The sequence below is a fragment of the Lynx canadensis genome, chromosome C1, assembly GCF_007474595.2.
Source record: "Lynx canadensis isolate LIC74 chromosome C1, mLynCan4.pri.v2, whole genome shotgun sequence".
Lineage (NCBI taxonomy): Eukaryota > Metazoa > Chordata > Mammalia > Carnivora > Felidae > Lynx > Lynx canadensis.
The window spans coordinates 183,528,360-183,555,491 of record NC_044310.1 but is presented as its reverse complement, the minus strand read 5'-3'; the positions used below and the strand labels follow the sequence as shown (position 1 = coordinate 183,555,491).

Sequence of the window (27,132 nt, the reverse complement as noted above, 5' to 3'; positions counted from 1 at the left end):
ATTGAGATCCAGAGAAGTGAAATGCAGGCTGTTGTCACTGATAAGGAAGAGTCAACCTTCAACTTTATTTCTCGAAGTAGTTAGCAACACTTCTAAAGCAGTGTTTTGCCAAGTTTGTGTTTAGTGGTGGAACTTTACCTCTTTTTGGGTGAATGCTTCTGGAGCCCAGAACTGGATTAATCTTAATCCTTGCTTCATGAAACACTCTCATCTTTGCTTTGTTCTATGACTATCTTTTTTTTTTTCCATTTAATTTAAATACTACATTCATTTCATAATAAAATGCAGTGCAACAACAGTGAACCCACAACCCAACCTAAGAACTAGGTGTGGTTATCTATGTGTGGTCCCAGAAGAACAGCATTAGCAGCACCTGGGACTTTGTTAGAAACACATGTTTTAGGCCCCACACCCAAACAAACCCTTCCACCGATTCTGGGGGTGGAAACCAGCAGCCTAGGTTTTAATGAGCTCTCCAGGTGATTCTGATGAAGATTCAAGTTTGAGAACCACTGAACTGGAAGATTACCAATGATTTAGATCTATGTGCTCCTTTTCTCTCTGTTTTCCTCCCAGAGGTAATCGTTGTCCTAAGTTCTGTACTTTTCCATTATTGTCATCACAAGTTAATTTTAATTGTATTTAAACAGTCTAAAAAAGGATATCATACTACATGTGGTCTTCTTCCACTGGCCATTTTCACTCAACATTTTGTTACTAAGATTCATCCATGTTTCTTTCTATAACTCTAGTTACTTCATTTTGATTGGTGAATAATTTATGAATGGGAGCGTTTGGTGAGTTGGATCTTATTTATGTTGTGATATGGAAAGTGGATCAATCAAATTCTCTATAGATGTTACAATAGGAACAACAGATAATTCTTTGAGTACTTAGTTGATATGCTCTATTTGATCTAGCAGTTTACGAAGGGAAAGTGAAGAATAGGTAAAACCTAAAACTGGAGGGTATATACAGCACCCTCCAGAACTAGGAGGTAAATTCAGATTAAATGTCTGAGAAATCAAGTTTTCCAGTAGTTCTCCACCCCACACCCCTTTTCCATGGCATTAATTCTTTAGCATATGCAATATGTAATTTTTCTCCTGTTTTAATCAGGAAAAAAAACTCTCAACCCACTACTCCTCCATTACTTTCCTTCCCTTTATAGCAGACTCCTTAAAAGGAATGCCTATTGATGCACATCTGAGTGGTTCAAGTTGTTTCTCTTAAGAATAGTACTACTGTTAACTTTCTTGTATAAATCTTCTGGCACTTACATGCTAAACTTTCTCTAGGTATGTATCTAAGAGTAATATTGCTGGATCATACAGTATGTGAAAGTTCAATTTCACAAGATAATGTCAAGTTGTTTTCCAACATGGTTAAGCAAATTACACCCCCATCAGCAACATACAATTAAAGAGGTCTCTCCAATACTTGATATTAGCTACTTCTTAATTTTTTGCCAGTTAAATAAGTATAAAACATTATCTCACTAATGTTCATAGAAACATTATCCCCAATAGCCAAAAGATAGAAACACCCCAAATGCCTATCATCTGATGAATGGATAAACAAATGTGGCATATCCATACAATGGAATATTATTCAGCCATAAAAAAGAATGAAGTACTGATAACATGCTATCACATAAGTAAACCTTTAAAACATTATGGTAAATGAAATAATCCAGACACCAAAGACCACATATTGTAGGTTCCACTTACATGAAATATCCAGAATAGATAAATGCATAAAGATAGAAAGGAGGTGAGTGGTTGCCAGGAGCTGGGGGAAAATCGCAATGGAGAGTGAATGCTTAAAGGATATGGGTTTCCCTCATGGAGTGATGAGAGAAATCTGGAGCTAGATAGTGATGATTAACATACAGTATTGTGAATGTACTTAATGCCACTGAATTGTACACTTTAAAATAGTTAAAATGATCAATTTTATGTGTATTTTACCACAATACAATATAATCTCACTGTGGTCTTAATTTGCAATTTCCCAAATAGAAGGTGAAGTTAAGCATCTCTGTGTGTGTTTATTAACCATATATGTTTCCTTGCCTGTGAAGTGCCTATTTATATTTTGTGCCTGTTTGTCTATTGGGTTTTTTTTCTTTATTTTCAGGTTTTTATATATTCTTGATGCTGTTCCTTTATTGGTTGATATTTGACAAATATCATTTACCAAATTGTATCTTGTCCTTTCACATTACACTTAATAGAAATTCTTAATTTTAATATAGTAGGATTTATGAAAATTTATCTTATGATTGTTATTTTATTTAAAAATGTTTTTAATGTTTATTTATTTTTGAGAGAGAGAGAGAGAGACAGAGTATGAGCTGGGGAAGAGGCAGAGAGAGGGAGACACAGAATCCAAAGCAGGCTCCAGGCTCCAAGCTGCCAGCACAGAGCCCGACACAGGGCTCGAACTCACAAGCTGCGAGATCATAACCTGAGTCGAAGTCGGACACTCAACCAACTGAGCCACCCAGGCACCCCATGATTGTTATTTTATGATTAATGATGATTATTTTCTGATTATCGTCTTGCTTTAAAAATAGTTTTTAGTACTCTTACGTCAGAATAAATATTTATCCATATTTTCATATAAAAATGTAAAGTTTTGATGTTCAAATTCTTCATGTAAAATTTAAATTTTTATATACGATATGAGGTAGGGATCCAATTTCATCCCCATATAATCAAATGTCCCAGCTCCACTTTCTCCACTGATCTGCCATGCCACCTCCCTCATATATTAAATTTCCACATATACAGGTTTCTGTTTCTGGGCTTTTTATTCTGTTGTATTGGTTAATTTGTCTATGCCTTGCTAAAAAACAGATTTAATTACTATAGCTTTATAATAAGTCTTAATATATAGTTTTTATATCTCCTTATTCTCCTTCAGAAGTATCTTAGACATTCTTGGTCTTTTTGTCTTCCACATATATATTAAAATCAACTTGAGGATGCCTGGGTGGCTCAGTCAGTTAAGTGTCTGAGTCTTGATTTTGGCTCAGGTGAAGAGTCTTACAAATTGTGAAATTGAGCCCCACATAAGGCTGTATGCTGACAGTGCAGAGCCTGCTTGGGATTCTCTCTCTCCCTCTCTCTCTGCCCACCCCCTCCCTTCAAAATAAATAAATAAACTTTAAAAAATCAAATCAAATTAAATCGACCTGAGAGATTCCATGTGAAAAATCTGTTAGGGATAAGGTCACCATTGCATTAAATCTACAGCTCAATGACAGGTGTCAAGGAATAGCTAGAGAGATAATTACAATATTAAGTGTTCCTAAAAATGTCTATGTATATCTCTCCATTTACTTGCCTCTCCTTTCACGCTGTTCAGTAAAGTTGCATAGTTTTACATATACAAGTCTGGCTTATATTCAGTAGATTTATTCCTAGAAACAACATAGTTAATTGATAATGTACCTGTTTTCCTTTTCTGAAAATTATGGGGGTTTGTTTGTTACTGGTATATGAAACTGACAAAATCTACACTATTCTGTTTGAAGAAAGAGTGGTGTGATGGACCCAGAGCCCTGCCTGCCTGGCCTCTCCTCATGATCAAAGCCCCCCTCTCTTCCAAAACTGACACCTCTTCGGAACCAGGGAGCTCTGCCACACATAGTTTGAAAACTTCTAATCTAGAAGAATGAACAGTTAAGAGTAGTCAACAATTTTTTTAAAGAATAATAATATTGTGAACTGCTGGACAGTGAAAGATTATAGAGGCATTAAAAATTTTTAAATATGTAATATGAAGAAGCCAGACTATTGAGAAAAATAAAAAGTAAAAAAATCTTAGTCTATACAATGATTAAGTATGTGGTGAGTATGGCATTTCTAATCATTAAAGAAAGCCTTTTTTTAGGGTGCCTGGTTGGCTCAGTCAGTTAGGCATCTGACTCTTGATCTCAGCTGAGGTCACAATCTCGCAGTTTGTGAGTTCGAGCCCCGCATCAGGCTCTGTGCTAACAGCATGGATTCTCCTTGGGATTCTGTCTCCCTCTTTCTCTGCCCCTCCCCCACTTTTTTCTCTCTCTCAAAAATAAGCACTTAAAAATATTTTTAAAAATACCTCTTTCAATAAGTAGTGCTTTCAATAAGTCATTAATTACTTAGGAAATTTGACTACATTATGAAACTAGCAGTGCATTAGGTTAAAACTCAATGCTAGCCTGCTAGCTTATGATGTCTAAGGACATAAATTGGTATTTTTATCTTTGTGTCTACATGTGCCCTAAATATGTAGTCAGTGCTCCATAAAAACTTGAATTATTTTTGAATTTGCTTCTTTGGATCAGGGCCACATAAAATAAATTGGATTTAAAAGTTACTATTATGGAAAGATTTTGTAAGGCATGGACTGGATAATATGTAATTATCTCTTAGAAGCTTTAAAACTTTAGTGAGCTTAGGTGATCTAAACTTGCATAGTAACTATGAAAATAATTTGCTATCAGTTATGGAGAATATTTTTATAAGGTTCACTCATTAATTCGAGGACTAAGTGAGCCCATTCTAGAACATAGGCAAGAATTGATAATATATCTTCATCATATACAGCCACATAAGAGTCTGCACTTGGAGAAACCCTATTTGCAATACAGAACTGAAAACATATAATTCCATATAGAAAAAAATGACCAATGATAGAAAACATTTGTTCCAAATATTTATCCTAATTACTATAGGTACTCAATATATGACAAGCCTGGGGAAACATGATTGGTTAAAAAAAAAAAAGAAAAGAAAAATTATCTATGAAAACAAATGTAGTTGTGACAGTTGAATGTCAGTGTAGGAAAAACTGACTTTGATCCATATTTTACCCTTTATATTACAATTGCCAGATGCATCAGAGTTAAATAAGAAGTAAGGATGGGATGAATAGGAGGAGCACAGATTTTTCAGGACAGTGAAACTATTCTGTATTATACTGTAATGGTGGGTCCATGTCATACATTTGTCAAAACCCATAGAATGTACAATACCAGTAGTGAGCCTATGGACTCTAGGTGATAATGATGTGTCAAATAAAATTTTATTTTGTTCAAATTTTGGAGAAAAAAAATAGTGATGGCTCAAATAATGAACTAAAGGAACTATAGGTTTTTTTTACTAAAAGATTTTAAAAAGTATTTAAGGACATAATGATGTCCCATATTCATTCATCTAAGTTGTCAGCACTCAGCTGGACTACTGCAATACTCTCCTGACTGGGTCTCCCTCCATTCTTGCTCCCACTAAAACCATTTTCCTCAAAACAGCCATAGTGATCCATTAGAAATACAAAGTGATGTTAGTTGCCTGTTTCAAACTACTCCTTTGATTTTCTACTTGATTATTTAATTCTCCTTTGTTGCCTACAAAATAAAGTCCAAATTCCCTTTGTATGGGACATAAGATCCATTACAACTTAGCTCTTGCCTCTCTTACAGCTTAGTTCTCTTCCAAATTTTATGTTCTAGTAATTTGCAACTGCTTCATGTTCTTTAAAGTTCATGCCATGCTATTTCATGATTTTGTGACATTGCTCAAGCTTTTCCCTTTCCCTGGCACATGCTCCCCACCGTTATCTATCTTATGCATATTCATCCTTCAAGACAGGTCAGATACCATCCTCCAAACTGAGTTAGAGTCCCCTTCTTGGGTTTCTGTAGCATCATATGCATACTTCTATCTCATCAGCTACCAAATCATATTGAAATTATCTGTTTATAAGTCTATCTTCTCCATTAAACCATAAGTTTCTTTAGGAGAAGCCATGTTTAGTCATCTTGTGTACCTAGCCAGCTCCTGGAATATAGCAGGCATTTAGTAAATAGAATGAGTACTTAATGAGTACTTAATAAGCCATCTTCTGGGTACTGCACCAGGGACTAGTGAACTTCATATATTCCATTTCTGCCACCCAGTAGCTCACAGCCCACCATACAAAAGAGGACATGAGAAATGACAGGCATGAAAGCACTGTGACTAGTGAAATGAGTCAAACTGGGTGAGAGTCTGCTGTCTTCTTAGCCAAATTGAAATTGCCTACCACCAACCATGCTCATCCATGAGAATGAAGAATGGTAGAATTTTCCTCTGTTAAAATCACTTCTGAGAAGTGACTATTGAAAGACAAGTAGGCAGACTGAAGAGACAAGAGGTCATAGTGATCTACAAACTCATCCATTCCCCCCTTTGAGAGTCTTGATATGCACTCTTCAATGTGATTGAAAAAACCTTTACAGGCTTGTGTTCTCTAGAGTCTGATATGTGATCAGGTTTATTCTGTAAATAATGAGAGTTGTGGCAGAAACACTTCCTTGCTATTACTATTTTCAACACTGTTTTATAATGGAAGCACATTAGCAAATTTATTTTGTGCTATTAGCCAAGCATAGTGTTAAGATATGAAATAAGAGTATTCCACTCAACCTTCATAACAAGCCTATGAAGTAAGCACTATTATTAACTGCATTTTGTTAGGGGAGGAAATTGAAACTTGAAGAGATCAAGTAACTTGCCAAGATCACGTCTGTAGTAGGCATTAGAAGCAGGATTTGAAGCCAAGCAGTCTGATTCCAGGGCTCACAGCTTTGGTGAGTGCACCATACTACCTGAGCTGTACATGGTAATATGCAGTGAACACTCATTACAATTGGTCCATTATAAATTGTTCCTGACTTCAGGTAAATGGCAATTTATAAGACTGAATAATCAAGTTGTCAGTTTTGTTGCTTTTTTTTTTTTAATTAAGGATACTTTGGGACCTGTAAAAGTGTTAACAGTTCCTCTCAGAAGCCTGCTAATAGTGGAGTACTTTAAACTTTAAGGATACTATCCACATAAGAGAAATAAAATCTTATCATTAAAATATCTTTTTTTAATGTTTATTTATTTTTAAGAGAGAGAGAGAGAGAGAGAGCATAAGCAGGGGAGGGGCAGAGAAAGAGGGAGATATAGAACCCAAAGCAGGATCCAGGCTCTGAGCTGTCAGCACAGAGCCCAACATGGGGCTTGAACCCACGGAAGGAGAGATCATGACCTGAGCCAAAGTGGGACACTCAACCGTCTGAACCACCCAGGAGCCCCTAAAATATCTTAATTTTTTTTATATTTAGCAGTTTTAATTAGTATATGATTAGCATATGGAAAGAGTCTTCCTGTGGAAAGAAATCCACAGTGCTACCTAAAGACTCAAGTGTTTGTTTAAAAAAAAAAAAAAAAAGCTTTACTTTTCTCCTTTTAGACTCCAGAAACAGTTTCCTCCTAAAGCTGACTTCCTTTCTGGAAATGATTTTTGTTTCCAACCATGTTGAGAATCCATTTTTTTTTTCATTCCTTCTCTCTCTCATTCTTTCCTTCCTCCCTCCCTTCCTCCCTCCTTTTGCTTTTCTGGTAGTAGCAGAGAGGAAGGAGGGGGTGGGCACAGCAAAGAGGGAAAAAAGAAAACAGAAAGAGAATTGCATGCCACTATGCCTGAATATATCCTCTACTTGTAGATAATTCCATCCGAGTTGCACTTTTGCCTTTTTATTTCCGTTTTTGGACACCTCCTTTATCATCCAGCCAACTGGGACAGACAAAGCACTGTTGGTGCCCTGAGCGACAGAACTCTGGTAGGGGGCTGGCTGTAAATTGACGTGGCATGGAAATTCTCCGCTAAGTTGTAGCAGCTTGCATGTTTCTCCTAAGATCAAGCCCAGCCTCCCAGAGCTGTGGCTTAATCATCATGGGTTCAACGACTTTACAGAAAAATGGATAGAAAATGTCTTCAGCTCCTTTCTTTGGACTCAAATGTTTTCTTTTTGACTATCTATGGTTTAGCTGAAAAAATCAAAGCAGTTAAGTCTGTAACTTTCTTTTTGCAGCTTAAACAACAGAATTTGCTGCTCTCCCTCCCCTATCCTGCAATTTAATTCCTTACAGATTTTGCCATGGGGTGCGGACTTAGAAAGCTAGAAGACCCTGATGATAGCAGCCCTGGAAAAATATTTTCTACCCTGAAGAGACCGCAAGTGGAAACAAAGACAGAATTTGCTTACGAATATGTATTGCTGGATTTCACTTTACAAGGTAATTTTTGCTTCTATTTTATTTGTTAAATGAAATCTCTCAAAGAGAAGGCACCAGTTTTTTTCAGTGTTGCTTGTGAATTTTTAAACTATTCTTCACAGATTGTGTAAATCTAACAATAATGCTTTGTTTCTTAATTATATTTTGAAAGGTTTTTGTTTCGTTTGCTTCATTTTTTTATAATATGGCTCATATATACTTTATAAAATTAGAAAAACTGCTTGGAATTATTTTTCATTTTTAAATCAAATGCTTATTTGTAGAAGGATAGATAAAAATGTTTGATTTCTCAACCTAATAGCTATAGCCTTAATGACAGTTGGGTCTTGAAAAAGATCTTAAAGTCACAAGAAGGTAGCTTGTAGAGAATATGATTTGCATGGTGTGAAAGAGTATTTGCTAAGATAATTCTGAGGTTTCCAACTATGTAAAATTTTGTGATTGTAATAGTCATTTGATATTTTTAACCAAGCTAAACTTGAAGTTTGAAAATACAGTAAAAAAGAAAAAAAAAAAAAAAGATAGTCTTTCTGTAAGACATTTCCTTTGCTTGGTGCCCTGTCCCTAACAGAGAAACTCCCTGTTCCAGAAAGTTGGAAACACAAATAAACAAGCCCAGATGGCAGCCCTGTGGAAAGAACAGAGGCAGCTCAAACTCACAAATACTTTGCCTCACTTCTTTTGGAATTTCAGGGTGTACAACTGCATGGATAAAACTGAGTTTTTAAAAACCAGAGCAATATCTTTAACTATGGGGTACTGAAAATGAAATTTCGAATGTCTTGCTTGCTGTTAGAATTTCCAGATATCAGTATTTTAAGTTCTTATTACAAAGTTACACTTTTAATTCTAATAAGCCACACATTTTATCAGTGAATAGAAAGTTTATACTAAATATATGATCATGTTGGGTATTAAATTCTTTTCAACTTAAACACAAATTCCCCATTTTTTGGTTTCCTCTGTGAACAGTGCATCTTTGTGCGAGAAGCAAGAGCAGCCCATTTTTCTTTGTCAAAAATTGAGCTAGCCAGCAAGCAAACTCCCTTCCAGGGACGTACACAAAATCCTAACATATACTTTCAATATATTCACATTTCTATTTTTATCTAAGGCTAAGGCTACCAAAGGTGAAAATGTCAATATTCTTAATTTTCTTTTTAATTATGAAAGTTAAAAGTGGATTAAGATAATAGTGATAATCAGAGAACTAACCAATCATGTGAATTTTTTTCTATACTTTTTCAAAAACCATCATTTGAGAAAATATTTCTGATGTGGTGCTGTGTTTTCTGCATTGATTGTTCTTGTCAATTATTTTTAGTACTAGTTTCTGTCAATCCATAGGATGCAAACACACACTCTCCTTAACCTTAAAACCTTGTCTACTCATAAACTTTAGGCCAGAGCCATTTTGATCTGCACTTTAAGATTTGCCGCACAATCCACCATGGGATCATAAGGCTTAAAGTAACTGGAAATTTTTTTTCTGATTTATTTCCTTTTAACAATGTTAGCAGTCTCAAACAAATATGCATACATGCAGTCATGCTTGAATCAGAAACATCTACAGCTTTCGTCAGAAGTGATTTTGGTTTTGTTATCAGAAGCACTTCTCTCCATGAAAGTAGTATAATTACTACCTCTACTCTAGGTGTTTGGAGGAGGTAATAGTGTTACACTGTGAAGTGTAAGTATGGGCACAGATTACAAATGCTAGCACAGAAAGCAGACACATATTTTAAAGTTGCATCTGGTTCCTATTTGGATGAGGCGCCTAGTCTCCTGGTGCCCCTTTCTGTCCAATTCTTCCACATTTTTTGTTGTGTTTTGTTTTGTTTTGTTTTTGTCTTTGCCTTTGCGTCAGAAGCCAAGACTCTGTATCACCCCAAGTGCACAAACCACCTTTCTTTATTCTGTTGTTTCTGACGTCCACCTGCCACTCCAGTGTATAGAGGAGTGAGTCGGGGTGGGGGTGAGGGGGTGGTGGTAGTTAAAACATGCCAGTCTTCTATTTAACACTGGCAATTCTGTCCTGGGATTGCTGTAAGTACTGAATAGTGACACCTCCTATTTCTCAGAAGCCACTGTGAGCAACCGTTCAGGAAATAAAATGGTCTGGTGACAGCTGTGTGTGCTCATGATGAGCCTGTCTCTTACCTTGTTTTCCTCCGTTTTTTCCAAATAGAGCACATGAGACAGAGAGAAAGTCTCAGTGGGCAAAAGGAGACCCTTTGAAATTTCCAGTGCCTTGTGTTAGGATGGCTAATGATCCTGAACAACTTATTTATTTTCATTCGTTTATTTATTTATTCTCTTTCTTTTTGTCTTTCTTTCTTTTCTTCTTTCTTCCTTTCTTCCTTTCTTTCTTTCCTTCCTTCCTTCCTTCCTTCCTTCCTTCCTTCCTTTCTTCCTCCCTTCCTTTCTTTCTCTCTTTGCTTCCCTACACTTTGGGGGGGGGGAGGCTGGCGGTGCAGGGGGACTTTGAGCCATTATTTACATCTCTATGGGAGAAATAATAGCATAGTCATGAAGAACATAAGATTCTGGAGTCAGAGTTCCTGGATTCTGAATCTAGGCTCTTTCACTCACTATGTCAGGTTTATAAATGTTGCTGTATCTTGGTTTCCCCATCTGAAAAATAAGGATTCTGATGGTACTTACATAATGGAGTTGTTTTGAGGATTAAGGAGGATAATACAAGATAATCCATTTAATAAAAGTTAACTATTATTATCCCTCCTGGCTTTGTGCCAGGTCTACCAACTGCACTAGTGAGATTTTGGTACAATTTTTGTTTTCTGTGAATGTGTATTTATGAGAGTGAGTGTGTATATGACTATGTTACAGAATTTCTTAATAGAATAGAATAGTTAAATTAACTCTGCAAATTATCCAAAAGTGTTAGTTTCATCCTTAAATCCCAGAAAAGAATCTGAATAATAATAGCCTTAAGGATTTTTAAAGCACATAGAGCTTTATGATTAAAGGAGTTTTACTAAAACCCAATAGAAAGAAGGACAGATGGTAGCTTTGAATTTCTAGTAAAATTATGTAAAATATATTAAGGAAAATTTTTCTGGTCCCTAACTTGCTTCCTTATTATTAAAACAAGAAACTCTCATTGTCTTTTATCACTACTGTTGACAGCAATAAATACATAAGACATATGGATTTTTTAAAAGGTACTGATAAGTACTAGAAATACAAAGAGGAATAAGACAGTTTCTGCCCTCAAGTATTTTATGTTCTAAATGGTCAAACTAGAAAAGACCCTAAACTCCTCAGGGTCAGGAACTATTTCTTACCCACCTTTGTATCCCCCTATCTAGTACAGTGTTTGGTCCGTGAACAATGGCCAATAAGCTTTGTTGAATTAATGAATGAAAAATTATAATACAAGATACAAGAGGTAAAATCAATTTTGAGTAGGATCAGTTAGAACTGGAATTAGGACTTTAACTGACCCTGAAGAAAAGTAGGGCTTAGATTATCAGAAAACAATTAAGAGGTTGAAGCATACTCAAAAGCTGTTGACTAGAGCAGTGAGCTAAGGGAGGTTTTGTTGGAGAAAAGGAGAGAATAAGGTTGGAAATAAGTGGAGTATGAAACACTCTGACCTGGCTAAGGAATGACTCCTTGATTCTATGGGAATTAAGCAGCTGTAAAGGCTTTTGAACGAGTAGTTGATAGGTACAGAGAAGTTTTTTTTAGAAGATTAATGTGAGATTGCAGTGAAGAGATGAGAGTGAGGATATTTATTTAGAAGGCTGCTTGTAGTGGTCAAGGCTACCAGTGGACCATGAGGACCTGCATATTGGGGGACAGCAATAGGATAGAATGCAAGGGGCAAATATAACAGACATTATGAAGGAGGAACTTACTAGCGTGTGCTGGCTGGATTTGAAGGAACAGAAAGAATGAGGAATCCAAGATGCCTTCCCACTTCTGAGTAACTGTGTAACTGAGCCTGAGTAACTGTGGAAATAATGATGCCTCTTACCATGGAAGGGGCAGCCCAAAGAGAGTCAGTGTGTAAAACAGCAGTTCCATCACAGGCATGTTCCATTTGAGAGGGCAGTGGACATCCTGGTAGAGATTCTTACAGATACATAGCTGGAGATGATGATTTCCAGGAGGAACTGAAATAGTTAAAGTCTTAAAGACCATGAACGTGAGCAGAGTATAAGCATCTTGGGCTGAGTTGTCAGGCATATTTAGCCATATTGAAGACAATTTCAGTAAAAATGACTGAGAATGAAGACCGTCAGGACTATATACACCAGAGAACACAGGAAAGGGAGGGTTTCAAAAAGCAAGAAGTGGTCAGTAATTTCAAGTGGTAAAGAACTTGTAAGAAGAATGAAGATGCAGCACTGTAGAGCATTAGAGAATCAACCAGAAGTGAATAAAGGATCAGAAATGAGGGAAGGAAGGGGCGCCTGGGTGGTTCAGTTGGTTGAGCTTTCAACTTCGGCTCAGGTCATGATCTCACAGTTTGTGAGTTCGAGCCCCATGTCGGGCTCTGTGCTGACAGCCTGGAGCCTGCTTCGGATTCTGTGTCTCCCTCTCTCTCTGACCCTGCCCCGTTCATGCTCTGTCTCTCTCTGTCTCAAAAATAAATATTTAAAAAAAAAATTTTTAAAGAAATGAGGGAAGGAAGGAGGAAGGAAGGAAGAGAGAAAGGAAGAGTGGGTCCCACTGAATTTTCTGTATCTGTCTGAATCTAATAAATTCCTGAGCATTTCCCAAACAGTCAAAAGATTTTCAAAGGTAAAGTGCTACATTAAAGGAACTTATAATAAAAACGACTAAATTTAATCAGGCATCAACATAATCCCTGTTGTAGTGCCTAGCCCAAATTCCTACCAGGTGAATAAACCTATACAACGAGTTCTATTATGTTTGAAATGGTGAGATATTTTGGTCTAGAATAATAATAAAACCTCACAAATACCACTGGGGGAGAAAAATATCCCATTCTAGACTGAAAAAGAAGAGAATCTCTGATAATAGCAGAGTTGATCAACCTAAATATTGATGTTGAAAGAAAATACATATACATTGATATTGACAATCTAAATTATATTTTGTATCCTACATATACTTCTTATATCTGGCTGGACATTTACTCATTAATTGAGCTGATATTTATTGAGTATCTACTGAGCTAAGAGCTAGGATATAAAGATAAATAAAGCCTAGTCCCTGCTGTTATGAACCTGCACTCTAGTGAGCATCCTACTGAGGGACACTGATAAATAAACATTTAGTTATAATGTGTATGTACGCTATACACTATGATACAGGCTATGCTAGAAGTTATGAGTTATGAGTTATGAGGGTTATAGGAGAAAAAGAAGAACACCTCTACCTGATTGATGGGTTCCAGAAAGATTCCTTAAAAGAAGGGTCAGCTCATCTGAGATGAAAAGAATGAGTGGGACTTAGACAAAGGTTTGTATCCAGAATATAGAAAATACAACTGCAAATTGATAAGGAAAAACCAAACAACTCAACAGGAAAATGCACAAGGAATTTGGACATGCAATTCACAAACTAGTTAATCCAATGACCATATCAAATAGACGTATGATGCTGTGCTCAACCTTATCAGTAACCAGGAAAATGCATGTTAAAACCACAGTGAGGGGCGCCTGGGTGGCTCAGTTGGTTAGGCGTCTGACTTCAGCTCAGGTTATGATCTCACAGTTGGTGGGTTCAAACCCCGCATTGGGCTCTGTGTGTCTAATAGCTCAGAACCTGGATCCTGCTTCGGATTTTGTGTCTCCCTCTCTCTCTGCCCCTCCCCCGCTTGTGCTCTGTTTCTCCAAAAAATAAACAAGCAAACAAAAACCACATTGAGACGCTACTTCAAAACATCCAAAATGGCGTAAATTTTAAAAGACTGCTAATATCATGTTTTAGTAAATTGGTACAACCATTTGGAAAAACAAATGCTTTGGCATTATCTAGTTAGCTAAAGATATACCTAATATAAATGTGTGCACATGTGTACCATGAGGCACATATAACAATGTTCATAAAAATGTTATTTATATATTTTTTTAAGTTTTTATTTAAATTCTAGTTAGTTAAGATATAGTGTAATGCTGGTTTCAGGAATCGAATTTAGTGATTCATCACTTACATATAACACCTAGAGCTAATCATAACAAGTGCCCTTTTTCTCTCTCTCTCAAAAATAAATAAACATTAAAAAAATTTTTTTAAAGGGGGGCGCCTGGGTGGCTCAGTGGGTTAAGCGTCCAACGTCAACTCAGGTCATGATCTCACAGTTTGTGAGTTCGAGCCCCACATTGGGCTCTGTGCTGACAACTCAGAGCCTGGAGCCTGCTTCGGATTCTGTATCTCCCTCTCTCTCTGATCCTCCCCCGCTCACACTCTGTCTCTCTCTCTCTCAAAAATAAACATTAAAAAAAATTTTAATAAAAAAAAGTGCCCTTTTTAATACCCATCACTTATTTGACCCATCCCCCACCCACCTCCCCTCTGGTAGCCATCAGTTTATTCTCTATAGTTAAGAGTCTCTTTTTTTGTCCTCCTCTTTTTTCCCCCATATGTTCATCTGGTTTTTTTTCCCTAAAGTTCCACATAGGAGTGAAATTATATGGTATTTGTCTTTCTCTGACTAACTTATTTCATTTAGCATAATGCACTCTAGCTCCATCCAGGTCAATGCAAATGGCAGGGTTTCATTTTTTGTAGTTGAGTAATCTTCCATTATATATACATATATACATTATATACATATATATGTGTATATACACACACACACACACACACACACACACACACACATATCTTTTTTACCCGTTCATCAATTGATAGACATTTGAGCTCTTTCCATAATTTGGCTATTGTTGATAATGCTGCTATAAACATCGGGGTGCATGTGCCCCCTCAAATCAGTATTTTATATCCTTTAGGTAAGTATCTAGTAGTTCAACTGCTGGATCGAAGGGTTGTTCTATTTTTAACTTTTTGAGGAACCTCCATATCCAGAGTGATTGCACCAGTTTGCATTCCCACCAACAGTATAAGAGGGCTCCCCTTTCTCCACATTCTCACCAACATCTGTCATTTCCTGTGTTGTTAATTTTGGCCATTCTGACAGGTGTGAGGTGGTATCTCATCATGTTTGATTTGTACTTCCCTGATGATGAGTGATGTTGAGCATCTTTTCACGTGTCTGTTAGCCAACTGGATGTCTTTGGAAAAATGTTCATGTCTTCTGCTTATTTCTTAACTGGATTATTTATTTTTTGGTTGTTGAGTTTGATAAGTTCTTTATAGATCTTAATAACCCAAAAGTATGAACAACACAGAAATCCAAGAACAAGAGACTAGAAAAATAAATTGTGGTACACTTGCACAATGGAACACTATACTGCAAAAGTCAGCAAACTTTTTCTGTAAGGGACCAGATAGCAAATATTTTAGGCTTTACAAACTGTGTGGTCTCCATCACAATTACTCCACTCTGCCATTGTAGTACCAACTTACCATTCATTATAAAATAGGCCATAGGCAGTACTTTGCCAACTATACTTCGATGAAAATGAATGAACTACAACTACACAAGCTACACAAGGTGAATCTCACAGGCATAATGTTGAATGAAAGAAGGCAGACACAGGGGGTGCCTGGTTGGCTCCGTCAGTAGAGCATATGACTCTTGATCCTGGGGTTGTGAGTTTGAGCCACATATTGGGTGTAGAGATTACTTTAAAGAAAATAAAAATAAAAACTAAAAAAGAAGACAGACACAAAAGTATATGCCTTATGATTCCATTTATATAAAACTTGAAAAACTGGCAAAATTGAACTATAGTGTTTAAGGCTGCATTCTTGGATAGTAAACTAAAAGAAGAGAAAGGAAATGATGACCATAAAACTCAAGGTAGCACAGAGGGGAGAGGGAGATTGTGATTGGAAAAGGCAAAATGGGAGACTTCTGGAATGCCCGCCATTGTCTGATTTTTGAACGGATGATGGTTACCCAAGTGTTGATAGTGTTATGTTTTGCTTTGTTTTGTTTGTATGTTGTAGTTCAACCCCTACCCCCAAATTTTTAAAAGGTGAAAAAAAAAGACTAAGTAGGGGGCGCCTGGGTGGCTCAGTCAGTTGGACGTCAGACTCAGAATTCCGCTTAGGTAATGATCTCACAGTTCATGGGATCAAGCCCCACGTCAGGCTCTGCGCTGACCTTGTGGAATCTGCTTGAGTTCGTGATTGGGCTTCTTTTAAAAAAGAAAACTAAGGGGGCGCCTGGGTGGCGCAGTCGGTTAAGCGTCCGACTTCAGCCAGGTCATGATCTCGCGGTCCGTGAGTTCGAGCCCCGCGTCGGGCTCTGGGCTGATGGCTCGGAGCCTGGAGCCTGTTTCCGATTCTGTGTCTCCCTCTCTCTCTGCCCCTCCCCCGTTCATGCTCTGTCTCTCTCTGTCCCAAAATAAAAATAAAAAACGCTGAAAAAAAAAAAAAAAAAGAAAACTAAGTAGAAAGTGTGGGTAAGGCAAACAAGGCTGAAAGACAAGACATACAGACTTGGAAATGAGAGAAAATTGCATGGTCTGTCTGAGACCCACTAATAAAACAGAACAGATAGAGAGTAGCACATGACACAGGCAGCAATGAAATTAAGGCTGCAGGAGTGTGAAATGGTCATAATTTGATCTTTCATATATCTGCCTATAATAATGAACCATGTAGTTCAGTAGAATTTTGCCATATTTAAAACTACAGTTATATTACCTCAATTAAGAGTGACTACCAAAATGGAATCTTTCATTGAAAACATAAAAGCTTACATAATTTGGATATTGTTCATCTAGCAGTTAATATTTCTAAATAATTTTAAGCATGTTGATAATTAAACCAAATATCCCTTTAATATCCATACATTAAATTGCTTAACAATTTATTATAGTTCAAAAACTTTAGCCTAGCTCATGTCTGAATTTTCACAAATTCTATATTAACATGATCCAAATCAATGAAGTTTTACTTTCCTATAGGCACCAGAGTGTATGGCTGTGGAGTCATTCTGTCTGGTTTGATCACAGCCTACCCACTTACTAGCAGTTTGGGCAAGTTACCAAATTTCTCTCTTCCTGAGTTTCCTCATCTGAGAATAATGATAATATCTACCTTATGAAGTTTTTGTAAGGGTTACTCAAGATTAGGCATGTAAAGCATTTCACATAAGTGCCTGGCACAAAATATGCACTTGGTATATGTTACTTACTAATTTTTACTATAATTGCTAGATATCTATGGAGATTGACAGTCTTATTGCCTTTTGAAAATATGATAAAATTACTGCCAGTGTTTGTACATTGTATGTTTATCTGAGGAAACAATGTTTCATAAATATTTCAAAAACACATACCAATCTTCAGAAGTAAATTGGTGGAAAGAACATACATGTCTTGGACAGTTTTCATAGAGTTACATCATCAGAGCAAAGCTTTCAACATTGAGCAATTTCATAGCTTTATACTGGATGGTGAATTTTTCTATTTTTAAAATTTGATCTTTGTCTATGAAGTTTTAAGCAAATGAGTGTAAAAAAGTCTATTAATGGGGCACCTGGGTGGCTCAGTCAGTTAAGCGTCCAACTTTGTCTCAGGTCATGATCTCACGGTTTCTAAGTTTGAGCCCCGCATCAGGCTCTGTGCTGACAGCTCAGAGCCTGGAACCTGCTTCGGATTCTGTGTCTCCCTCTCTCTCTGCCCCTCCCCCACTCGTGCTCTGTCTCCCTCCCTCTCTCAAAAATAAATAAACATTAAAAGAATTATTTTTTTTAAAAGTCTATTAACATTTTATTTTTTAAAACTATAAGTGATAGAATGTTGCTTGACCTTCAATGTGTTTCAGTTTTAATTATAAAAATCCACTTTGCATTGGTATATAGTTTTCAAAGCAATTACAAACACTTTCATCAGTTATTCACAATAGTCTTGTAAGGTATAATAAAGCATTTACAAATTATGTAGCATCAATTTAACAGTAATCAACCACACCCAATAATGCTATGAACAGCACCATTTGCTCCTTCTCCCAATGAGCTGAAAAAGAATTGATGGTGGCCTGGGAGCTAGGAAGAACAAGACGGATGGCTTGCAGCTGCTGCTAACCACCTGTGCTATTCAAATTCTAGCCAAAACTACCACCACCTCCCCCTGAATTTCCTGGTTTAAAAAGTAATAGAGCCATGGGACATCTGGCTGGCTCAGTCAGTAGAGCATGTGACTCCTCATCTTGGGGTTGTGAGTTCGAGCCCCATGTTAGGTATAGAGGTTACTTAAAAATAAAATATTTTTTTAAAAAAAGTAATTGAACCTCTGATATTACTGCCCCAGTATAAAGACATCAAATCAAAGTCTTGGCCTCAAACATCAAACCTGTTGCGGAAATTTGATTACTCACTCTGGTGAGTACTGATAAAAATTCCTCATTCTGTGTGCCCAGCTCTCCCCTTCCTCACATGTCTCGACTGAATCAGGCTTCTAGTCTCCTTTCAGCACAGCTTAAAACATTAGTAAGAATTGAGGGAATTACATGAAGGGAAGTTCTCAAAAAAATTCCCAGATTTATTTTTCCTCTTTTTGCTCCTGGGTATGATGCTGGCATGTTTAAAGCACGTCTCTATGTCAGATGAGAACAGTTTGTTAAAAAGAGTGAACTCCAGGGGCGCCTGGGTGGCTTGGTCGGTTAAGCGTCCGACTTCAGCCAGGTCACGATCTCGCGGTCCGTGAGTTCGAGCCCCGCGTCGGGCTCTGGGCTGATGGCTCAAAACCTGGAGCCTGTTTCCGATTCTGTGTCTCTCTCTCTCTCTGCCCCTCCCCCGTTCATGCTCTGTCTCTCTGTGTCCCAAAAATAAATAAACGTTGAAAAAAAAAAAAAAAGAGTGAACTCCAGCCTTTCTATCACCATTCTTCTCCTCTTCCCACTAATGAGGAAGAATCAGATTGTTCTTCTGTGTCCTAGGATGCTGAACACTGTCTAACATGATCTAGGTGGCCTGGCCTGGACCTGAGCAGGCTCCAGTCTGCAGAGTCCCTGGGGTGACCCAGAGCAAAAGTTGCAAGCCAAGGAGACATGGGCCATATTCAGCCCTCAGACAGGTTTCACTTGGTGTGTACAGTTTTAAAATATGAATTAACTGTCGATTCTTTTTAAATTGGCAAATATTACATAAGAATCTGGATTTGAGGGTCTTCTTAAAAATTAGAAGATCCAATAACAGCCGGGCTGGCCTGCCCATATGGCAGCCCTCAGCCAGGGCTACTGCTGTCTTTGGATGAACTTCTGAGTTTTTTCCAGGTCCCACAGCCTCCTCCAGAACAGCTCCTTTCTTTGTTTTATCAGCCTAGAGCCTTCAGGCATTTGAGTCCAAAACTCAGTGTAATAGGTCAGTGAGTTAGGAACCCGGATATGGAGTGTGAGCTAGGGATGCCTAATCCACAGGGTGAGTTACGGACATGAGATCTAGAGCATGTGTTAGGGCCTCTGATCCAGAGTGTGAATTAGGGACCTCTAGAATTCTACAGGATGAGAGCAGGCCACGTGCTTGGATAAACCCAAATCTCTAAAACAATCTTTCGGGAGCTTTTTAAAACCAACAATGACGTATCTCTGAAGGCAACTTCATTCGAAGCTCTCTTTTCTGACTGGATCACCAATAGGCACACCTATGAGGGTTTACTTTGTGCTAGGCACTGGGCTCCTGTTTTACAGTTACTATTGAGCAACTCTATGGAGTTACTACTATTATTTATCCTTGGTCTCAGAAGACAGAGTAACTTGTTTCAGATCTAGTAAATGGTATACCCTTGACTTGAACCCAGGTGATTTGCTTCCAAAGCCTAATGCTCTTAGTAAGGATACTGCATTTCCTCTCTTTGCAGAGGAGAGGAGTTTATTTAACAAAGCAACCAACAGTTATATAGCACATACCGCGTGCCAGATACTTTCTAGGAACAAATATTAACTTATTTCATCCTTCTGACAATCCTATAGGGTGGGATCCTATTATCACTCTCACTTTGCAGATAAGGAAACTAAGGAACATGGGTGCAAAGTACCTAGTAAATGGCAGACCTGGGATTTGCACCCAGGTTCTAGAGTCTGTTTTCTAAACTGATATTCCATGAGCACCCTGAAGCTCTGTTAATTAAATATGTTAATGTTACACCTAATTTTTCATTTGTTGATCCTTTAATAAATATTTTTAAGCACTTACTATAATTGTTATGTCTCTAATGAGTGCTATTTATCAAAAGACACAGACCTTCAGATAGAAGAATATACACACTTGAGACAGTTGAATAATTAATGTAAGGCACTGAGCCCAAAACAAACATGATCTTCACATAAACTTATGTTAAAATATATTTATACAATTTTTTCTCCCTCCCTAACTTTTCTAGATTTCTCAGTTTGTGATTCCTCCCAAAACTACTGTGTGTGTGTGTTTAATGCATTAACATTTCTTTTGCTTTGAGACACAAGACCTTACTTTAGTGAGAGTGCAAGAGGGTGTGGAGTTGACCTGGAAACCTGGATTTATTCCATTGACATCACCAGAGAATGAGGTGTTCCTTAGAAATACATTCTCCACCTGAACAGGAACCCCCTTAAGCACCAATGTTAGTCTGTCCTAGCTATCTTCTTGGCGATTGTTTTTAATATGTTACATAACTCTGCCTTTGAAAACCATGTTCTGAAACAAGAGAATGGAGGGAATGAGTTCATTATAATAATCAATTTGGGACAGTGAAGTGTAGAAAGCCTGTTAAGTGACCCCAAACTGTATGTAAAGTTTTAATAGTTCTTTTATCTAGTTTTGTAATTCATTTTATTCCCTCTGATGTCCTCTGTCTCCTTGCTACTATTGTTATGTCCTTGCTCCTTCTTAGTGGCTCTCCAAGCCTCTACAAAATCACTTGGCACTGGATATGAGATGCTTTCAAGTTGTGCATACAAGCACAGAATTAAATAACATTGAGTCTCAGAACGTTGTGCTCTTTTCAATTCTTTTTAAGCCTTCCAATCAGCTTGGAGTTAATATATCTTTAACACATCTCTAATGGCTAATTTTACTTTTCAACAAAGAGAGAATAGAGCTGTGGCTCAGAATCTTTGGTAGATAACAGTATCAAGCTAGAATATAATGTGTTTTTGCTGTATTTATTTGTATGACAACTTTCTGCTCATGGTAAGTAATTCTGCTTTTACAGTCCTATGAGAAATATAAATTCCTTTTGAAATTAGTTTAAGTTTAAATATTTTTTAATGTTTATTTATTTTTGAGAGAGGGGGAAGGCAGGGGAGGGGCAGATATAGAGGGGGACAGGATCCAAAGCAGGCTCTGCACTGACAGCAGCGAGCCTGGTGTGGGACTCAAACTCGCGAACTGTGAGATCAGGACCTGAGCCGAAGTCGGATGCTCAACTGACAGAGCCACCCATGAAACCCCTGAAATAAGTTTAAGATTAAAATGAAAATTCAAAGAGTAACTGTAATGATATGGAAGTACAGGTGGTACTCAGATAAGACAAAAACTGAAAGTGTGCTCAATGACTTAAGTTTGGGATATGCTACCCCAGTCCAATATACACATGGTAGTGAGGGGAGCTGAAGGGAGCTCCATGCCTCTCATGAAAAAGTGGATGCTTTGTGAGAACTTTTTTGGTAAGCTGAGGGTTTATTTGAGTACTAGATTTTTGAGGCTGCTGGCAGTCTGCTTTCCAGTTACATGGAGCAAAAGTCTCTTACCTCTAATTTTTTGCCATATGTCTTTACCATACATAGATTTAAACAACTGAGCATGTCAGAGTCCTATTTTTCTTCCCTGCCACCTGCAGTTTGGGTGAATACTCCTCTGTGTACCTGTCTCCTCCACTGTTCAGTCAGTGTCAAACCTGCCAGCTCCTTTGTGCGATAGCCCTTGACATATATCCAGATGGTATCCTGTCCCTCACTTATTTAGCACATAGTTGAAGAACACCTGTAAGGGTCTTCAGACCCCTTGCTATCCTGAGCACTTTTTTTGAACATAATCCAGCTTCAAACTGTCTCTAATTTGGCCCTTAAACTGAACACAATCCAATTATTAATTCAACAAATATTAACTAACTATTGATGTGGTAGGTGCTGTTCTAGGTATAAAGAAATAGAGGTGAACAAAATGTGAATATCCCCACCTTCATGAAGCTTTCATTTTGGTGAGGGAGGCAGATATTAAATAAGATAATTAGGTGAATATACTAGTATATTCTGATTATTATTTAGGTGGTGATAAATATGAAAGGGAAGGAAAATAAACAGGAAGTATACCAATGGTGGTTTGCTCAGCACAGAATTCAGTGAGCCAGTTTGGAAACCGTTTTCTTTCAGATGACTATGATCACATTAGGTTAACTGCTAACTTATAATTAATTTGTGGGCAGCTAAAGTCTCTAGGGTTTCCTCCTTCCCCCACCAAATGAACATGTGTTAAATCAGATTTCTCTCATTCTGTGTTTTGAACTATGAAAAGAACTAAGAATTTATCCCTGTTCAAATTTGGGTGGGTGGGGGGTGGGAACATATATACTACCAAACAAAGAGTTCTTCAAATCCTCGTTCTCTTTTTTTTTATGTTTATTTTTTAATTTATTTTATTTTTTATTTGAGAAATAGTGAGTGTACAAGTGGGAGAGGAGGGCAGAGGGAGAGAGAGAAAGAATCTCAAGCAGGCTCCACACTCAGTGCATAGCCCAACGCGGGCTTAATCCCATGACCCTGGGATCATGATCTAAGCCAAAATCAAGAGTCAGGCTCTCAACTGACTGAACCACCCAGGTGCCCCAAATCCTCATTCTCTTAGCCAATGTATTTGCAACCACTTCTTTGCTATATAATTATCATTCTTCATTGACTACAAAACATTGTTGATTGTAAAACACACCATTACTTTATGTACTGCTAAGAGAGAAAAAAATCACAAACTATGACTTACTACTTTCTCACTTAGTAATTTAATTCTTACCAATGGTAAAAGCTCTTTGAGACATTTTTAAACGTCAATTATTCCTCCTGTCTCTCCTCCATACATAAAAAAGGAACATTAAGTGCAATAAAAATATTCCTAAAACTTCTTTACACTCAGGCCTCAATTGTTCTAAATCACTTTCAGATTCAGACCCCTTGTGTCCCCTTTTTTCCACATAACTTTTTCCTCTGGGATGTCAGGAGTATTGGAAATGCCACATTTCTTAAAAGAGTCCTGGGCTTTTCTCTGAAGTACCTGACACCCATTCTGAGATTGGGGCTCTCTTGATATTGCCAGAGGTTAACAATGGCAAGTTTTCAGGCAACAACCAGGAAACCAGAACTCACAGTTATAATTCAAGTGATCCTTGAATGGTTTGTTGACTGAAACCTCAAGCACTCTCTCTAGTCATGCCATATGGAAAAACAACCGACTTCACACAGCTTGTGATACCCACTATAATTACACCTGGCCAGTGGTAGTGGTTAAAATGCCAGGAGAGATTTCCAAGCCAACACACATCCCTCATTCTTATATTGAATTGTATAATTTACAAAGACACGCTTTCATAAGATGAAATGCTCATCTCCACTCATATATTATTTTAAGTTATAAACTACAATCTACATTCTTGTGTGTTTCCCTTTTGTCAGGTAAATAGTATTTTTTCAATAAACTTTAAAATTTCTTATACTTTCATGATTTTTATGTATTCATTTTATAACTTACCTTACCTAAAATAATCATGTAAAGCCAATGTGAAAGTATCAAAGTTTTTCATTTTTCTGGCATCATTTTGAGAAAGAAGGCATAGCATACCTTTTTAAACCAATAATCTAGGGGCACCTGGGTGGCTCAGTCGGCTAAGTGTCCGACTTCGGCTCAGGTCATGATCTCGTGGTTCGTGAGTTCAAGCCCTGCGTCAGGCTCTGTGCTGATGGCTCAGAGCCTGGAGCCTGTTTCAGATTCTGGGTCTCCCTCTCTCTCTGACCCTCCCCCATTCATGCTCTGTCTCTCTCTGTCTCAAAAATAAATAAACGTTAAAAAAAAAATTTAAACCAATAATCTAGTGCTATTGTACTTTTCAAAAAAAAGTCTTTAAAGATTAGCCTAAGCTATCAAATTCCTAGAAGAAAACATAGGGGAGATCTTTCATGACATTGGGTTTGGCAAAGATTTTTTGGATATGACACAAAAAGCAAAGGCAACAAAAGCAAAAATAGGTAATGTGACTACATCAAACCTAAAAACTTCTGTGTATCAAAGGACACAATCAACAGAGTGAAAAGTCAACCTATGAAATGGAAGTAAATATTATATCCAGAATATATAAAGAACTCTTATTGAGAACAAAAATAACCCAATTTAAAAATGGGCAAAGGACTTGAAAAGGCATTTCTCCAAAAATGATACACAAATGGCCAATGAGCATATGATGTTCAACATCACTAATAGGGAAATACAAATCAAAACCACAATGAAATATACCCATTAGGATGGCTACTATTTAAAAAAAAAAAAGAATAGAAAACAAGTGTTGGCAAGGATGTAGAGAAATTGGAAAACTTGTACACTGTTGATGGGGATGTAAAATGGTGCATCCACTATAGAAACCAATATGGCCGTTCCTCAAATACTTAAAAATAGAATTACCAGGGGCACCTGGGTGGCTCAGTCCATTAAGCATCTTGCTCTTGATTTTGACTCAGGTCATGATCTCACAGTTCGTGTGATAGAGACCTACGTCAGGCTCTGTGCTGACAGCACAGAGCCCACTTGGAATTCTCTCTCTTCCCCTCTCTCTACCCCTCCCTGTTCACATGTGCTCTCTCTCTCAAAATGAATAAACATTTTTAAAAAATAGAATTACCATATAATTCAGCAATCACACTTCTGGGTATACATCCAAAAGCATTGAAAGCAGTATCTCATACAGATATTAGCGTGTCCACGTTCATAGCAGTACTATTCACAATAGCCAAGAAGTGGAACCAACTCAAATATCCATTGATGGATGAATGGATAAACAAAATATGGTATATATATACAATGGAATCTTATTCAGTCTTAAAAAGGAAATCCTGTCATATGCTACAACATGGATGAACCGTGAGGATATTGTATTAAGTGAAATAAGCCAGTCACAAAAAAGACAAATAAATAGAGTTGACCCAACAAGAAGGGTTTGAACTGCACAGGTTCACTTACACACAGATTTTTTTAGATAAATACAGTATAGTACTGTAAATTTATTTCTCTTCCTTATGATTTTCTTCATAACATTTTCTTTTTCCTAGCTTACTTTATTATAAGAATACAGTATATAATATATATATATGTATATGTATATATATATGTGCATTAATTGACTGTTTATGTTCTTGGTGAGGCTTCCAGTTGACGGTAGGCTATTACTAATTAAGTTTTTAGGGAGTCAAAAGTTATACATAGATTTTTGACCATGGGAGTTGGTGCCGCAACCCCCATGTTGCTCAAGGGTCAACCGTAATGTATGATTTTACTTGTATGAAGCATCTAAAGTAGTCAACCTCTTCCCAATCCTCAGTTCTTGATTTCTGGGGTTTCCTTCCAAGCAATAGTATGAGAGTAGACTTAGGTAAGACAACATTGGACCAAACAGTGACTCCAACCAAGTCAGCAAGGGAAGCAAGCCCAGCGGGATCCTGAAGCTCTCCAAGCCTACAATCTCATTCTTTGTATGTGATAAGGTCTCCCAAATTTCTCTCCAGATTTCACCCCAAGGTGGAGCTAATTACATCCAGTGTAGTTCCACTTCTCATTACTTTTTACCTCATTTTCTTTGTCATTTTCTCATTGTACTATGATTAATTTAAGGAACCTAAAATGGGGCCCGAAGCTAGAACATTCAGAAGTGAATATGACATTTAACTCTACCTGGTTGGATTCTCACTAGGTTCTTGACCACCTTCACTTTTATAATCAAAAGAGTAACAGTTTTGCAACACTTTTTGTGTGTTCTTTCCCTGTTGTGTCTCTCTCCAACAAGTCCTAGATAATGTGTACATTTGTTACTGAATTTACCAGCTAACCTTGATGGCTTTCCCTCCTTTATGCAATAATTTTACTTCATAGTTCCCCTAATGAACAGTATTTCCAACTTAACATAATAATAACCTAAGGAAAATGCTAGGCATAGAAAGAAAAATAAGGTAGGTTCTTTGCCATTAAGGAATTCTTAGTCTAACAGCAGAGACAAACATATAAATAAGCAACTATAATAAAGTCTGAAAAGGAACTAGTAGAATGCACACACAGAGGAAGAAGTGATTAACCAGCCTCAGGGAGCAGGAAAGGAAGTGAAGGCCTGGTGGCATGAAATAGCATGTGAGGTTCAGGAACTGCAGTAGTACAGGCCTGCCAAAGCAAGACCTACAAGAAAACAGATGACAACAGTGAAGGCTGAATAAGTAGAAAGAGGCCAGACTATGAAGATTCTTCAGTATCATGCTAAGTAAGGCATTTCCACTTCCTATAATAAACAACAAGATCTGGGGCGCCTGGGTGGTGCAGTCGGTTAAGCGTCCGACTTCAGCCAGGTCACGATCTCGCGGTCCGTGAGTTCGAGCCCCCTGTCGGGCTCTGGGCTGATGGCTCGGAGCCTGGAGCCTGTTTCCGATTCTGTGTCTCTCTCTCTCTCTGCCCCTCCCCCGTTCATGCTCTGTCTCTCTCTGTCCCAAAAATAAATAAACGTTGAAAAAAAAATTAATAAAAAAACAAGATCCATTAAAAAGGCCTCATTTTGAAAAAATTTTGTGGAATTAGTATATAATCCTAAAAATAGGTTTGGGTTATGTATATATCATTCCTTAGTCTTAACAGTTTATTGTGTTTTATAGTTTTTCAGTTTCTTTGTTTGGGAATAAGATTGGTAGTTAAAATACTGAAAAAGTAAAACCAAATGAAAAATGGAGTGGTTGCCACACAACCATGCAG

The 27,132-nt window shown here is 37.4% G+C and overlaps 1 protein-coding gene across 1 annotated transcript in view; it reads left to right on the top strand.

Moving 5' to 3' along the window:
* Positions 1-7,423: 7,423 nt before the first annotated feature.
* Positions 7,424-27,132, top strand: part of RFTN2 (raftlin family member 2) — a 67,501-nt gene continuing 47,792 nt past the window's right edge. Inside the window, exon 1 of the mRNA XM_032594459.1 lies at positions 7,424-8,096. Within this exon, the coding sequence (XP_032450350.1) occupies positions 7,958-8,096 (139 nt within the window). The 5' untranslated portion in view covers positions 7,424-7,957. The remainder of the gene's footprint in view (positions 8,097-27,132) is intronic.